General features: G+C 41.0%; 1 protein-coding gene across 1 annotated transcript in view; it reads left to right on the forward strand.

Moving 5' to 3' along the window:
• The window catches only part of LOC124556293 (monocarboxylate transporter 2-like), a 136,817-nt gene that overhangs the window by 22,257 nt on the left and 95,990 nt on the right, over positions 1-18,570 (forward strand). Inside the window, exon 3 of the mRNA XM_047130269.1 lies at positions 6,986-7,133. Within this exon, the coding sequence (XP_046986225.1) occupies positions 6,986-7,133 (148 nt within the window). The remainder of the gene's footprint in view (positions 1-6,985; positions 7,134-18,570) is intronic.

An 18,570-nucleotide genomic window follows, 5' to 3' on the forward strand; every position in this document is an offset into this window, starting at 1 on the left:
TTCAGACACCTCATTGCTAATGTTTCCAGCAGAGTTGAAGCCGTCATATGGTCGAAGGACCGACACACCCCATATTAGTGTCTACTAATATGTGTCCGGATACTTTTGATCAGATGGTGTACAATAACTGATTAGGCGAAGGTGGGAAAGGACCTTTTGCCATTGCTTTCGGGTAGCGAACTCTTTTATGCCATGAGAACGGATGTCGATGCATGCCATTTTGGTAAATGAAGAATGCTATAGAGAGAAGTTGAAGACCACAAACAAACAGTCTTTAAAAAAATCAGTTGTTCATATAGAGACACTCAGATGCACTCTAGGTAAGATTAATTTCTTACTATAATATGTGCTTCCCTTTAGCTCTACATCTGGAAGTTTACAGTGTCGTTAAAAATATCTGTACTGTAAAATATGGAACACATCCTTCAATTACGATGATACACAATAAATGTTCCACAGCAGATGCAACTATGTTTTGACTAGAAAACAAAGAGAATAACTTCCAGTAGTAGGTACGATAATACTGCAAGCGATCTGCAATATCAGTTGCAACAACTTTAACCATTAGCACACTAGTGCATCAGCCCAATGAATGTTCACAGTTTTCACACAGATTGTGTGCTTTTATCATACACGAAACAAGTTACTTTGCGTGAATGTGGTTGTGGAGGCAAGGCCTCAACGCGTTATTCCAAGCATTCACGATAACAAAGGTTCAAATGGTTCAAATGGCTCTGAGCACTATGGGACTCAACATCTGAGGTCATCAGTCCCCTAGAACGTAGAACTAGTTAAACCTAACTAACCTAAGGACATCACACACATCCATGCCCGTGGCAGGATTCGAACCTGCGAGCGTAGCGGTCGCGCGGTTCCAGACTGAAGCGCCTAGAACCGCTCGGCCACACCGGCCGGCATTCACGATAACAGGAATGGATCATGACATGACGCATTCGAGTGATTGCTGGGATCGTTCCTTCTACAGGGCAACGGCAAATGTTTGCCCCAACTGAGATATTCTAGTATTCAATAATTAACCACAATTACGCTTCAGGACATATTTCTCGACCATGATATTGGAAGGTTAGTGAGTGCTGTAAGGTTTAATCACCAGACATTAGGCATTCAATAATGTCCAAAAAATGTAATAAGCAACGTTTTGAAATCGAAGATAAAGATTTAAAGACAGTAAAAGAAGTGAAAAATCTCGTTCACGATATGTGAACAGTCGATATTGAATATGGTTATCTCGCGCTGCTACACATGATTTTCATCGATCTCGCATGCGCTCTTTGAGGTGGTGTAAGAGATCTATAATAAGCTGATTTCATTTCTGAGGAAGAGCCTAGTGGAGTCTGCAGGTGGCTGTTGGGCTTCATTTTATCTTTATAATATGTCTCAGGTATTCTCCGAAGGAGGATGTATTTCCACATATCTAAGAATATCGCCGTGCAGTTAAGGCTGGTTGTCAGTCCTGCTGTTGAATGATTACTTTGGGTTAACCTTATACCGAACCTATTGAGAAGGTGATTTCAAGTCCTTTATGCAGTCACGAAGTTTAATGAACACCTCACAGACATGAAATTAAAAAGGAACTAAAAGGTGCTGTTTTCTTGAAGCGATTTGCTGAAATGCACTGAAACAGTTCTTCATCCATGAGAGTGCTAAAAGTTCGCAGTTCGTAGGAATTCACGGAAAGTCACCGAGTAAAGCAAAAGTAATATCTGTCGTTCCCTCAAGGAAGTGTTATACGGCCTCTGCTGTTCCTGATCTACTTGAATGATTTAGGAGACAATCAGAGCAGCCTTCTTCGATTGTTAGTAGATAATGCTGTGATTTACCTTCTTGTAAAAACATCAGATGATCGAAACCAATTGCAAAATGATTTCGACTCTAAACAACGAAATGTGTGAAATCATCCACATGAGTGCTAAAAGGAATCCGCTAAATTTCTGTTTCACGATCAATCACATAAATCTAAGGGCTGTGAGTTCAACTAATTTCTTAGGGATTACAGTTACGAATAACTTAAATTAGAACGATCTCACGGATAACGTTGTGGGGGAAGCAAACCAAAGACTGCGATTTAGTGGCAGAACACTTAGAAAATGCAACAGGTCTACAAGAGAGATTGTTTACACTACGCTTGTCCGCCCTCGTCTAGAATATTACTGTCCGGTGTGAGATCTGTATCACCTTGGATTGAAGGAGGACATCGAAAAAGTTCGAAGAAGGGCAACTCGTTTTGTATTATCGCGATGGTCCCGGCGGAGGTTCAAGTCCTCCCTCGGGCATGGGTGTGTGTGTTTGTCCTTAGGATAATTTAGGTTAAGTAGTGTGTAAGCTTAGGGACTGATGACCTTAGCAGTTAAGTCCCATAAGATTTGACACACATTTGAACATTTATTATCGCGAAATAGGTATCACATGCGAATTCTGGTGGCAATCATTCAAAAAAAGGCTTTTTTTTTTTTTTTTGTTGCGGCGGGATGTTTTCATGAAATTTCAGACCCAAACCTTCTCCTCAGAGTGTAAAAATATTTTGATCGCGATCACCTACATAGGGAGAAATGATCATTGTGAAATAAGAGAAACCAGAGCTCGCAATTACGAAAGATGTGTTCAAAACCCGCACCAAACGCCTCGAGCATTGTGTAGCAGCGGACGGTCGCCATTTGTCCTATGTAGTATTTCGTAGGTAAAATTGGATAATCATTGTACCTTCTGAACAATATTCAGCTTAGTATCGCGATTAGTTTGTGTGTTATCCAAATTTGAAATCATCAAAATATTGTGAAATGTCCTCTATTTGACGTTCAGAACTCATGTCAATTCCAGAAAGCTGTTCGATGCAACTCTCGAGAATTGTAGAGGAAATCGACTTCAGAGCTCTCCGATCGACCTTAGTTCAGTACAGGTAGAAGGATTTTTGAAGTGCTGCGTGGCTCTGTCTGTAGCTCGTGCGAGTGGTAACTGTTGGATCGTTGGTTCGAGCCTCGGATCGGTCATTCTTTCGTTCTTTTTCGTTCATTTCGAATAACTACGCAATTAAAATATAAAACTGAATAGAATATGATATAAAATGACAATATGAAGAGCGATCATATGATGTACATAATTTTTTATTGAACTGTCTTGATAGCAAAGTTTTTTGGACAAAATTATAGCCGGTTTCGGCTATACAATAATCATCTTCAGAATCTACAATAGAAATAAAAGAAAAGAAAAAATCATTGCTGTCTGATACAAAAAGAGAATAAAAACAGAGGACAGAAAAGATAAAATAAACACGATATAGCTCTCATTGCGCTGCAAGGCAACATGTCAAAATTATATGAATCAAAACTGCCATGCATGTTTCAACAGGACGTATACAGGATACAAACCGATCCTAGACATCGTTGATGCATGAACAACGTACAGATATTTACACAAAGTAGTGAAAAGAAACTTCAGCTAGAAGCTGGTCACAATTTAACAAAACATTCAAAAATAAAATTTGATTACAGAATTCACTGCCAGGAGACAAGTAGATTTTTCAGATGGTTAAATGTAAAAAAACAATTTTTGCTTACTTACATACAACTAAGAATACTTTAAAGAACTGTGCTTTTAAATGAACCTTCTTTTAACTACATTGTGTAATTATCTGTACGTTACGCCTGCATCAGCGGGGTCTAGGTTCGCTTTCTATCCTATAAACATCCAGTTACAATATGCATGGTAGTTGTATCCATATCTTCCTACATTGTTATGACGTGTTATAGTACAGCAGAATGAGAGGTATAGCGTGTGAATGGTATATTTTCTGTCCACTATTTTCAGTGTCTTATTATATTTAGTAGTAACGGGTTTTTTTCCTTCTTCCTTTACTTCTATTGCAGTTCTGATGATGCCTATCGTATAGCCGAAACCGACATTTCTGCCCAAAGAACTTCGCGATCACGACAATTAAATGATAAATTATGTAAATATAAAAACAAACAAATTTATAATAATCAAAATACATCTAATTAACATTTTTATGAAAACATAATTGACTCTTTATTTACTACAAAATCTTTTCGTGTGGATTTTCTAGTGTACAATAGAACAAGTCTTCTGCTAGTAGCATTGCTTCATAAGGAACTACCGCCAATGGTGTTGGTTTGACGAGATTATTTTGTCCGAGGATTTGCTCGCAACATACAAGGGCATTTCTCATGCGTTATCTTGAAACTTCATTGCATATGAAGTCTTCAGCATCATCATTTTGTGCCGCTGAAGGACCAGACAAGTTTCTGTCATCCATTTCCGACATGAAAATCTTTCTTTTTTTTCTTTCGTGGTATTAGAAGATTTTCACATATAATGCTGCAGAACACTATCTGCTGCTTCGGCAATGAACGCTGAAATGCTGCTATAGCCACAGCCATCCCATGCAAAAGATGTCGTATCCCTTCCAACCGTTGTGGAATTTACCAAATGATTTGTCTCCAAGCAGCAACCGTCATCAACTAATAGTAACTTGCGTTCTACACAATTTGCAAACACACGAAGATAACAAGTACTGTTAACTCTATAATATCGCGTTTTCCCTCAAACCAGATGCAATTTTCATAAGCTATGATAATCAAATATTATCATATATTTGATTAATTTTGTATTTAAATGATGTAATTATTCGAACTGGACAAAAAAAATAATGATCGAAGTGAGACTCAAACCAGTCTTTCAGAGATCAGCAATCTCGAGTTCTACCGATAGAACCACGCGGCCTGTCAAAAACTGTTCTACCTGTAGGTCACTCGGAGAACTACAGAGTTGAGTTTCTCGAGAATTTTGTAGGTTTTTAGTTCTGAAATAAATATACCATAAATATAAGAAATTTCAAAACTCCGATTGTCATATGAGCCCTTGTTAGATTTTCCGTAACGTTTTACTCCTTATAAACAGTAATTCCCACTCTTTTATGCCGGCCGGGGTGGCCGAGCGGTTCTAGGAGCTACAGCCTGGAACCGCGCGACTGCTCCGGTCGCAGATTCGAATCCTGCCTTGGGCATGAATGTGTGTGATGTCCTTAGGTTAGTTAGGTTTAAATATTTCCAAGTTCTAGGGGACTGATGACCTCAGAAGTTAAGTCCCATAGTGCTCAGAGCCATTTGAACCATTTTTGAACCCACTCTTTTATCTTTGTATGTTCCTCTTTTTTCCTTATGGTTATATTTCGGACACTAGTTTATGATCCGTCTCTAAGTTGCTCGATGCCAACTGGTTCACCGGGATCAGCGCAGCGTTTAAGGCACTGTGCTCGTTTTCGACTCAAGGGAATTTCAGTTCCTATTCGACAAACCAGTTATAAACTTTCCATGGTTTACCTGAATCAGTTTTGACAAACATAGGAATAGTTTCATGAAACTTGATACCCATTACTTCCTACTCCATGCTCATCCACCTCCCTCCCCCCCCCCCCTCTCCCCACCCTCCAGTTTTTGCTCCTCCGCTAATACTCACGCCGTCTCCTTCGTTTAGTTCCTTCAATAGCCTACCGAATTCCTCGACATGAGTGGAGATGGATTATTTCTAGCACCTAAAAGAAAATAAAGATAAAATCTCCCCAACGACATTGTGAGCGATCTATCATGTTTACTGCTCTTAGAACATCGAAATTAGTTGGGATGAGTATGTTTAAGAGGGTTACATTTTCTCACTCCGACTATTTACACACATTGATGAGCTGAAACATTGCCACTCACCACTGTGAGATGGAATGCCACCGGGTGGCGTTGTGGACGCTTGATATGCTAGTGAAAGTATATAAGCAGAGCTGAGACGATTTCTATTCTAGAGTAAGTGGAAAATCCAACCATATAATAGAATTTGAAGAAGGGCAGATTGTTATGGCCAGGCGCCTGGGGAATATCACGGTTCTAGGCGCTACAGTCTGGAGCCGAGCGACCGCTACGGTCGCCGGTTCGAACCCTGCCTCGGGTATGAATGTGTGTGATGTCCTTAGGTCAGTTAGGTTTAATTAGTTCTAAGTTCTAGGCGACTGATGACCTCAGAAGTTAAGTCGCATAGTGCTCAGAGCCATTTGAACAATTTTTGAATAACACGGAAACGGCGAAGCTGTTCGGTTGTTCGCATGCCTTGACCACCAAATTCGCCAGATCTGAACCCGATGGAACACACCTGGGACATTATTGTGCACCAACACCGCCCCTACAAACCAGCGACCCATAATTTACGTGAATTGCGTAACCTATGCATTGAGATCTGATTACCACATACCTCCGGAAACCTAGAAAGTATTTACGGATCCGTGCCATGCAGAATCGCTGCCATATTGCGTTTCAAAGGTGAACATAACAGGTTATTAAGCAGGATTATAATGGTTTGGTTCATCAGTGTATGTGAGACTCTTCACGTACGAAGTCTACGGTGATTTGCACATTCTACTAGGATACGGTTAAATTTTGATTAATGGCTCTGAGCACTATGGGACACACACATCCATGCCCGAGGCAGGATTCGAACCTGCGACCGTAGCGGTCTCGCGGTTCCAGACTGCAGCGCCTAGAAACGCACGGCCACTTAAGCCGGCTTAAATTTTGATTACTTAAATTTAATAATAGGTTTGTCATTATTATTACACAGTTGTGTGTTTGTGTGTGTGTGTGTGTGTGTGTGTGTGTGTGTGTGTGTGTGCGTTTGAGTGCAGCAACTTGCATTGATTTTAGAGTAAACCACATTTCATGCGAATATATTTATCTTTAAAATCTGTGGTAAAATATTTATTTGCCTGTATACGTACCCAGAAAGATATAAATGCAAACAGGTAATTTATTCATGTTACTAAGAAAATTAGATCAGTGTGGCGCATGAGTGATCATTCCATGATTAGCTGAAAGCGTTAGATGCTGTTTGTTAGTTAAGTGCTATCACACAAACTGGTATTTACCTTATCCCGAAAGACGCGGTGTCTGTCTGCAGCGATGTGTTACAGGTGTGGGAGTCGGACTGACAAGAGACTGTTCCACTTTGATGGTGGCGCAGTACTTCAAACGGCGCCGCGAACTCGTCGAAATCTTCATTGTGTCTGGCAGTGGGCTGGGAATTGCTGTCATGTCAGTATTTATCAAGGGCGCCATCAGGTGAGTGCAGTAGACGCCTCTTATCTTACTTACATTTTTTTTCGTTCGTCTTTTTAAGCTATCAATTATGAGTATTTCCGCACATGGTGATTTATAAAGCGACTTCAGAAGAAATGCAGGGGCTTCTTTGAGAGGACTTCGTTATCATCTGTAAACTTCAAGTAATAAAACACTGTGACAGGACATAATTTAGTTAGAATGTATTGCATAGCACTTCTTCCAACTCGAATAAATGCATTACAAGACATAGGGTGAAGAAACGGGTGGAGCTCCTCTGTCTTGATTCGCTACACAAGCTCTAGCACGCACCTGGATCTTTCAAACAGCGCTGCTTACGTTTCAGTGATTACCGTGGGGAGCAACGCTGGACCGTCTTGCTTTTCTAATACCTGGATCGTTGGTTAGCCACAGCATCGCTTTGGTCATAGAAACCAGAGCTAAAAAAGAGTATACACTGTTAAACATTGATTCCTATATGTTTGAAATCTGCTTTGGTCATAGAAACCAGAGCTAAAAACAGTATACGCTGTTAAACATTGATTCCTATATGTTTGAAATCTGCGTTTTCGTAAGAGTTTTAAAAGGTTTGTACGAAATAACTCCACTAGACCCTTCCTGTTAAGCAAACGTATAGTTTTTAAAATATGTGCATATCTCGATATATTCCTTAGATCATTTTGAATTTTCACACACTATTTTCTGTCAGAGGGTTACTCCAGCTATTTCTACAGAAATGTTTGTTTCGCTCTGTGACCAAGTGTAGTTGTATTCTTTGGTTGTAAGTCCTCTGGCCAAATCATGTGTCTGGCCTCAGTTATTCTGGGTACGATCGTGTAGTTGTCCTTGGATTTATTTTCCAGCACGTTCACGGGATGGCATAATTAATTAATGTTTGCTAGTCCATAGCGGTTGACTTCATACTTCTTGGAAGCGAGACCAGTTAGTATAGCGATGTCTCAGGTTTCCAATGTTAGACGATGCATGTTTCACTGTCGTGATAGTTTGGCTCTACTTTACTAACCTTATATGCGGAATCCACCTTTTGTTTATGTTTGAGGTGTATATCATTCTTTCCCGTCATTCTGAGAATTTTCTGATCTTATCGGTATTTTCACATTCTTGCTGAAATATTGTAACATTACTGCACAAAGAATCGTAAATACAAGATTTGACAATAAGTCAATTCCAGTACATGCAGTGTAACATTTATTTGCTTGTAGTTAGGTATTTCTCCACTTCTGTACAACAAGCTTGCCCGTTTCATCTTACAATACCATTTTCAAGCGCACGTCTGGGTGAGGTGAATACCTAATCTTAGTTATGTTTTATTTACTATCAAGAACATCAATTTAATAGATTACATTTCTACTTACGTCTAGGTGGAACAGATGATCGCCGGCCGCGGTGGTCTCGCGGTTCTAGGCGCGCATTCCGGGACCGCGCGACTGCTACGGTCGCAGTTTCGAATCCTGCCTCGGGCATGGATGTGTGTGATGTCCTTAGGTTAGTTAGGTTTAAGTAGTTCTAAGTTCTAGGGGACTGATGACCACAGCTGTTAAGTCCCATAGTGCTCAGAGCCATTTGAACCATTTGAACAGATGATCACATGACATCCAGCGCCCAACTGTGAGCTTATTGTTATGAAATATTATTATTATAATCCTTTAGTTTTTATAACATGAAATTTTTCGTGACAATAATTGTTTGAAAGCTATTTGACAGTTGGGATCCTTAGATGCTATACGTTCACAATTTTTTTTATCTTTAGGAGTTAGAGAATGTGTGTTTGTTGCGTAGCATTCCAAGCTTACCACTTTCAATTGTAATGAAGACTTTAATAAAAATGGGAAAGGTAATGTTAATCAGGACACTGGAAAGAGTTGTCACCTAAATAACAATAGATTTATTCATTTTTAACAAGACAAACATTTTTATTTGACAACGCTTTCACTAATATGCGGTCTATGGTGAACAAAGTGATCAGCTGGGGATCATCACACGACACTAACCAGAACTAATCGCTTTACCTGACTTCATACATGTGAATCCGTGGTATGGCGCAAAAACTACGCTACTATCAAGCATCTATGCTCTACTATTCTATAAAGAAAAATATGGTTCCAAAGAACAGGGTGCTGTGAAACATATATTGGAGACCTACGCCGTAGCAGCGAATACTTTACCCTTCTGCTGGTCAGCGCGGCACACCACGATGCGTTCGGCGACTGGAGTCATGGACGGCAGCAATCTGTTATTAATGGTGCGCGCACGAAAAATGACAGTCTCGCGTTCAGCTAATTCGTAGTGCAGGTACTTCCCTATGAGCCTCTGAAACCCCGGTGGATTCTAGTGTGCAGGTGGACCCGTTTGCTGGTCTGCCAAACCAATTTGACTCCGTGCCACGACTATGCGTGACGGAATATGTCAAATGTTTAGACGGCCGACTCAAAACAAATAAGTACATCCACGCATCAATTGTTGTGTGCGTGATGCTAGGAGCAGTATCTATGATTCAGATGGTTCAGATGGTGACTGGCACAGGCTCTAAGTGGCACACTAGCAAAGGACCCAAGTCCGGCCGTTTAGGTAAAGACCTGCAGTTCTTTACTAGCGACACGCCAGTACAAGAGTGACATTTTCTCTTTCTCTCAGCTTTCCTCGCCAGCTCGGTACCATAGCACATTTACATCGTAGGTTACTCCCACTTTAGCACAAGCCAATCACGAGCTGGAGTGCAGCATTTGAAACGAGGAGACGGTCCCTTTGCTGTGCATACACAGATTTCACTAAACAGAGACTTTAAAGTTAATTGGGAGAAAGGTAAAAAAGATTCAACTTCGCAGCAACTTTCTCATGCATTTACTAAAAAATAAAAACATTATGGGGATGGAACCACAGCACTCCATAAAAAGATCATTATATCCCCTGTTGAGTCCATTTCGAACTTTCAAAAGAATGGCCATAGACTCGCCAAAAGCCTCATGCCTTCACAAATATGTTTTGAAACAGAGTCTGGACGTCTGGGCGCCACTGACCTGTCTCACGGAAATTCGCAGAAATGCACAGTTGTCTCTTCGGCTTCCTGCCAACAAGGGCCCATCCTCTGCCTTATTGCCAGTCTTCAATGCTCTGCCCTTTGCAGTGGCGACTCCTCGGCGCTATTCAGCCTACCTGCATGCGGCCGCCGACCGACGGGCGCCATCCAACGTGTCTGCACAATGAGACCGCAAAACTCGGCAGTCCACAATTGTTTTCACCAAGGTTCTGCAAAACAAAAGGCTCCCCTTGGCCGTCAGCCTCCATACACTTTTACTGCAGTCTTTTAACTTGGCACCCTCGTCCTTTGATTGCAGGTAAAGCTTACTGCTATTCCCTCACTACAGCACACAATCCAGAGCGTTAACTACTGCCCATCATTTCATCATGATGTGTGAAGTCAGAACGTATCCAGGTATAGCAACCAAGTAATAAAGAAAATCTTCCGTAAGAACATTCAGTGGCATGACACCGTATCAGAAGTGAGAGTGCCATACAGTCTCTCACAACCTCCCCGTTGCTCTCAAATTAATTCTTGCGGAGTATCTCACTTTAAAATGGTTAATGTGACACAAAAAAGAATAAATTGTGACACTTAAGGTGTGTCGTTAACAAGGAAATAAACATGAATCAATCTTTGTTCACCATAAACCTCAGCACAATGTTATACCCTGTCTTTACCACATTCAACCAGGGGTCATACATACACTCTCTGCTGCAGGCCTACAAAATAGCGAGAAATAAAAATGTGATGGGCATACCATCGGGTCATATTCTGGTAGGCACAGTCTTAAATGACAATTACTAAACGGTTACAGGTTCGTGCAGACATTTATCTACTCATTCATCCTGAAATTAGGGCCAGAGAAGGTTATTTCCCTAACCAAAATATAATCATGTTGTCCTGAGGATTCTCTGCCCCATGGAAAATTACTACCCCTGCTCAATTATACACATGGCTGCATTCATTCCTTGATAGAATATCGATCGCAAACGCTCTCACATTCACCCAGTATAAGAGATTCCTAGTTTTCATTTTGCATGTGTCATCTTTTCAATTTATTTCTCTAACATGTGTCAGTCTGTTCCTTTAGTACAAAGATGCAAGTGTCATCACAACAAAACAACATATAAATGACACGAAATAAGTGAACCTTTACACAAAACGAAAAATAATGCATTAGTTCATTAATAGAAAATGAAACTTGGTAAGAAAACACAGAAAATATATGTGATCTCGTAAAAATGAAAACAGCAAGGCATATATAAAACATATATAAAACAAACGTACACGTAACAAATTAATGAAAACAACAAATACCTCCTACAGCTCCCTTCTCAAGGGTCTTTAGGGAGTCCGATTTTTAAATTTACAATTGTCACACGAATAAACACAGCGCCACACGTCATATAACAGGTTAGATGTGGCAGCTTTGCGCATTGAGTTTGCCAAGATGTGTTACCCCATTTACCCAGCATATACCGTACAGGCAGCACCCTCGGTGTGGCAGGGCCTCGTCTGTCAGTGGCAATCAGTGGCGTCTCGATTACTGACTGTCTTGGATGACGTGGTAGCCGGCAATGCGTTGCCATTGTTGAAGACGTTCATGGGATGACCCGGGCAGCATATGGACACAGGTTTGAGGTGAATAACCTCCCGCCGTTGCCGTCTGCGTCGATACGTGTCTCCAAACATGTAAGTACCTCCATTCAGCGCTCCGCAGCACGCCCTTGTGCTGCACACTCGCCCTTCCATTCAGCGGTGGTTCCTCAGGACCTTGGAGTCGGAAGCGGCGGCGGAAGTACTCGCATGCCGGCAGGGCTTCAGCCCTTTGTTGACAGCTCGTGGCACGAAGAGGCTCGTCTTCACCTGCCTCCATTCACGTAGCCCGATGACCTCATGTCGACTAGCTGCCCTGCGGTCACTATGTGGGTCACTACTCCCTGCTGCGACACCCCCGACTGACAGGGCTGGCGGACGACCTTAACTGTCACTTCAGTCCTTGGCGCTCCATCTGCTCAGCTGTTATGGCCGCTCCGGTGTCAGCGACCTCTCCAACTGCCTGATGCGTCGCTACCCACTCAGTTTCTGTAGTCTGCACTATGCTTACATGGGGACTTAGTGCCGTGTTTTTACAAATATGTTTACAGCCTAAGTACAGTGAAAATTATAACGAAATTGGAACGGATTGCTTTATATGATTACTCCAAGGATAAAAAAAAATTAAAAAAAATTGAAAAAAGAAAACAAAATCTTATTCTGTTCTACAAGTAATCTTTTATTTTATTATAGGAATAATTTTAAATGATTAATTTTCTGTGTCTAAATCTTTATAATCTTAGGTAGTGGTGAGGTGGTGTAATGTATGATAGTCTAGTGTTAATTTCCCACAGCCTTTCATGCAACTCAAAGTACTAAGCCGGTTTAGACTACACATACACTTCAGTTACTCTCCCACCATCTAAGTCTACTACTTATTCATTCAACACAAGTACTAAAAAAAGATATATGAACTACTGAAGGTACTAGATTTTCCATTATTTTTTGATGTTATGGTGGCACTTATGCTGGTGTAAGGCGTAAATCTCGATGAGTGTCCACGTCCCCAGTCTGCTCTCTCTCCTATGTGGCAATATAATTATTCTGCAAAATTCTCTTTTTGCTGAAACTGACACAAAATTTTCTCCGGTTGGCGTACAAATTTTCCACTCCAGCTCCTGAAACAAACATAAAAAAGCAGAAGGTATTATCGACATTTAACTGCAAAGCAACATTTCTTCTTTTCTTCTCTTTCTCACAAATTGATGGTGCGCCTCGCTCACTGCATAAACATACCAAAGTGACTCTCACATTTCGTGCTAACACCAGATAGTACAAACTATCGCCAAAGATCTACCACTCAGTCGCTCGCGAACTACTCGCAAAAGCCCACACGAATATCATCGCACAATAGTGAGGAAAACCACATGCGAAAACCGCAAGCGAATAACCACTGTGAACAACAGTCGCATAAGACGCGATAGCTCATCTGTGTAACCACACTCGAGTAAAATAGCCCATTCGAGAGAAACATCGCACCAAAGGCGAAATCCATAGACAAAAAACACACCACAAATACATCGCGCCACTGGCGATGACAATAATCAGCTCACAGCGAAGACACAGTGCACTGGGCAAGGGTCACAAAGCATGGCGAAACACACAAGAAAGTCAATACGCCCCTCATGTGGACAATACACAACGATCCTGCAAAAACCTCTATGGGTCTCGCAAACTAAACTCAATGATGCCCCTCTCACACACTATATAACAGAACATAACCCTCAGCCGCCGTATGCTTTTACTGCAGTCGTTTAAATCGGCACCCTCTTCCTTTGAATGCAGGTAGAGCTTACCGATATTCCTTCAATAGAGCGTTAACTACTGTCCTCATTTCATCATGAGGTATGAAGTCAAATCATATCCAGATATAGCAACCAAGTAATAAAGACAATCTTCCCTAAGAACATTCAGTGGCATGACATCATATCAGAAGTGAGGGTGCCCTGCAATCTCTCACATACATGGTTAATTGTTTTCCGTTTTATCTATGATTTGATATGTTTATCCTTTATCGTGGTGAAAACTTTCAGTAAAATTTTGTAAATACTGCTTGTGTTTCAGATCATTTTGGTTATTGAGTAAGTCATCTGGGTAATTTGTTGTACGTATGTATATCTCCAGCTCTTCCAAAATACTCATAATACGTACTTTAGACATTTTGTGTAAAATTTATACATTGATATCAATGTGTTCTGCTTTGTGGCTTTCATCTTTAAGACGTAGGTAGGATGTTGATTGATTGCTTTCAAATACTCTAGTATGTTCTCTGAATCTAATGTAAATGTTTCTTCCTGTTTGACCAACAAACGGGAAGAAACATCAGCATTAGATTTAAGAACATACGAGAGCATATGAATTCAGACATTATTATACCTACTTCCTAAAAATGAAAACAACAAAGCAGAATACATTGAAAACACTGTATAAATTTTACACAAAATATCTAATGGACATACTTTGAATATTTTAGAAGACTTGGAGATAGACACACAAACGAAAAATTCCCCACATGTCTTACTCAATTAACAAAGTCACCTGAAACACAAGCCTTAATTACAAAATTTTACTTAAATTTTCGACCACGAGATAGGATAAACATACGAAATCACAGATAAATAATAACCATGTAATATCTATGCAACAAACACGCCTTCTATGACTCGTGAAGATAAAAAAAAAAAAAATGTGAATATATAGCATCTAAGGATCCCAACTGTCAAATAGCTGTTAACCAATTATTATCACGAAAAATTTCATGTAATAACAAACATGTTATAATAATATTAATATTTCACTAGAGTAAGTTCACTATTGGCCCCTGGATGCCATACGATCGTCCACTCCTCCTAAATGTAAATAGAAATGTAATTTATGGAAGTGGCGTTCTTGATGATAAGTAATACGTAAATAAGATTCATTATTCTCAACATCCACAGGTGAACTTGAAAGTGTAGCCGAAACAGGCAAGCTTGTTGTACTGAAATATCTAAATACAAGCAAATAAATGTTACACATCAGCTATTAAAATTGACTTCTTGTAAAGTGTCATGTTTCGACGTAGCTTATTCTGCAGGACCTACTGACAAAAATAAATAAATACAAGATGTTAAACAGCTGATTAATTTCTGCACTATCTCGTGAACCACATTTCTGCCATGGTTAATGTACTTTTGAAATGTATATTTTTATGAGACTTTCGCCATTATAGAGTATTTTGTATTAGATTTTAAATATCTTGCCTATGAGGCCAAATATGTTCGAGTAGGCTCTGTACAAAACTTTTGTGTAAGTTACTTAGATAAGTATCTATGTACATTTTACCATTCTGACTTGCTTTCTGCAATTTGCCGCTGAAGATTAGTATGTGACCTGATACCTGTCCGACCTATCAAAAATTTAAAATAAATTCTCTGCAGCCAATGACTCCATTTTAGTCATAAAAAATAAAGTTCTTGAGAAAAAAGATGAAACTGTTACATCAAGATGTGCTGCATGCCGATGTAGTGTGTGGCTACTGAGCTGGAACAGTCACCGGTGGACAACTTCTGGCGCACATGTCTCACCTCATTTGTGTTAGACTTGCACAGATATGCATGGCTCTGGCGGAGTCGGTTTTGATGAATTAAATTTCCTTGCTATTCTTCCAACGAATCTCAGTCTACTATTTGCTTTTCCTTGCTACTGTTGTTATGTGATCATTCCATTTAAATACGCTCCCGATTATAACTCCTACATGTTTTACGCTAGATACTGTTTCCAGCAATTTGTCACCAATGGAGTAGTTGCGCAGCAGTGGATTTCTTCTACTATTACTACGCAATATGTTACATTTATTTGACGTTCAGTCCGTGCACAATTCACTTACCCTCGACAGCTCCTTTTGCAAATCGCTGCCGTCTTTTGGAGTTGCTGTATTCTTGTAGACAACCCTGCGAACAATCGTAAAGAGCTTCCTACGCATTCTACTAGATCATTTATACAGGGTGTTACAAAAAGGTACGGCCAAACTTTCAGGAAATATTCCTCACACACAAAGAAAGAAAATATGTTATGTGGACATGTGTCCGGAAACGCTTACTTTCCATGTTAGAGCTCATTTTATTACTTCTCCTCAAAAATGGTTCAAATGGCTCTGAGCACTATGGGACTTAACATCTATGGTCATCAGTCCCCTAGAACTTAGAACTACTTAAACTAACTAACCTAAGGACATCACACAACACCCAGCCATCACGAAGCAGAGAAAATCCCTGACCCCGCCGGGAATCGAACCCGGGAACCCGGGCGTGGGAAGCGAGAACGCTACCGCACGACCACGAGCTGAGGGCTACTTCTCCTCAAATCACATTTATCATGGAATGGAAACACACAGCAACAGAAAGTACCAGCGTGACTTCAACCACATTGTTACAGGAAATGTTCAAAATGTCCTCCGTTTTCGAGAATACATGCATCAACCCTCCGTCGCATGGAATCCCTGATGCGCTGATGCAGCCCTGGAGAATGGCGTATTGTATCACAGCCGTCCACAATACGAGCACGAACAGTCTCTACATTTGTACCCGAGGTTGCGTAGACAAGAGCTTTCAAATGTCCCCATAAATGAAAGTCAAGAGGGTTGAGGTCAGGAGAGCGTGGAGGCCATGGAATTGGTCCGCCTCTACCAATCCATCGGTCACCGAATCTATTGTTGAGAAGCGTACGAACACTTCGACTGAAATGTGCAGAAGCTCCATCGTGCATGAACCACATGTTGTGTCGTACTTGCAAAGGCACGTGTTCTAGCAGCACACGTAGAGTATCCCGTATGAAATCATGATAACGTGCTCCATTGAGCGTAGGTGGAAGAACATGGGGCCCAATCAAGACATTACCAACAATGCCTGCCCAAACGTTCACAGAAAATATGTGTTGATGACGTGATTGCGCAATTGCGTGCGGATTCTCGTCAGCCCACAAATTTTGATTGTGAAAATTTACAATTTGATCACGTTGGAATGAAGCCTCATCCGTAAAGAGAACATTTGCACTAAAATGAGGATTGACACATTGTTGGATGAACCATTCGCAGAAAGAAATGTACCCGTGGAGGCCAATCAGCTGCTGATAGTGTCTGCACACGCTGTACATGGTACGGAAACAACTGGTTCTCCCGTAGCACTCTCCATACAGTAACGTGGTCAACGTTACCTTGTACAGCAGCAACTTCTCTGACGCTGTCATTAGGGTTATCGTCAACTGCACGAAGAATTGCCTCGTCCATTGCAGGTGTCTTCGTCGTTCTAGGTCTTCCCCAGTCGCGAGTCATAGGCTGGAATGTTCCGTGCTCCCTAAGACGCCGATCAATTGCTTCGAACATCTTCCTGTCGGGACCTTTTCGTTCTGGAAATCTGTCTCGATACAAACGTACCGCGCCACGGCTATTGCCCCGTGCTAATCCATACATCAAATGGGCATCTGCCAACTCCGCATTTGTAAACACTGGACTGACTGCAAAACCACGTTCGTGATGAACACTAACCTGTTGATGCTACGTACTGATGTGCTTGATGCTAGTACTGTAGAAAAATGAGTCGCATGTCAACACAAGCACCGAAGTCAACATTACCTTCCTTCAATTGGGCCAACTGGCGGTGAATCGAGGAAGTACAGTACATACTGACGAAACTAAAATGAGCTCTAACATGGAAATTAAGCGTTTCCGGGCACATGTCCACATAACATCTTTTCTTTATTTTTGTGTGAGGAATGTTTCCTGAACGTTTGGCCGTACCTTTTTGAAAACACTAACGGTCCTATCACACTATCTTGTGGTATTCGTGAAATTACCTTTACAGCTGTCGATTTTGTTCCGTTGAGAGTGACGAGTTGTGTTCTCACTGCAACACTGCAAGGAATTCTCGAATTCTGTCGCAAATATGACCCGATACTCGGTACGATCGCATTTATTTCATTAAACGGCAGTGCGAGACGGTGTCAGATGCCTTCCTGAAGTCCAGGAACGCGCCATCAGCCTGAGCGCTGATGTCTACAGCCCTGTGGATGTCGTGGAGGAACAGAGCGAGCTGACTTTCACAATCCATCTTGATTTTCATTGAGGACATCGTCGTTCTCCAAAAACGTCATAATCCTTGAGCATAAAACATGTTCCACAAATGTACAATAGAGTGTTGTCAAAGATACAGGCCTATAGCTATATGTATTTTTCCTGCGACATTTCTTGAAAACGGAAATTTCTCCGCTGTTTACCAGTCGCTAGGTACCCTTCGTTGCTTCTACACCCTATGATAAACTGCTGCTAGTAGGGTACAACTTCTTTCGCATAATCTTTGTAGAATCCTACAGGTACCTCATCTGGTCCTGATGCTTTTCCACTAATATCCGGTTGCAGTTGCTTTTCTATTTCACGAGCACTTATCTCAACATCTGCCATTTCAGTGTACGTACGATGACTGACAGGAGCGACCGCATTGCGATCGTCCGCGGTGAAACAATTTCGGAACACCGAATTCAGTATTTCGGCCTTCTCTCTGTAATCTTCCGTTTCGGTGACGTTGTGTTCACTGAGTGACTGAATAGATGATTTAGACCCGGTTCATGATTTTACGTAAGACCAAAACCTCTTAAGGTTTTTAGTCAGATCGGTTGACAAAATTTTATTTTCAAAGTCGATCGCTTCTCTCATTGATCTCCTAACGCTCATTTTCGCTTCGTTCAGCTTCTGTTCGTGTGCTAGGTTTTGACTTTTCTTGAATCTGAGATGAAGCTCTCTTTGTTTACGCAGCAGTTTTTTAACTC

Source organism: Schistocerca americana, chromosome X (assembly GCF_021461395.2).
Source record: "Schistocerca americana isolate TAMUIC-IGC-003095 chromosome X, iqSchAmer2.1, whole genome shotgun sequence".
Lineage (NCBI taxonomy): Eukaryota > Metazoa > Arthropoda > Insecta > Orthoptera > Acrididae > Schistocerca > Schistocerca americana.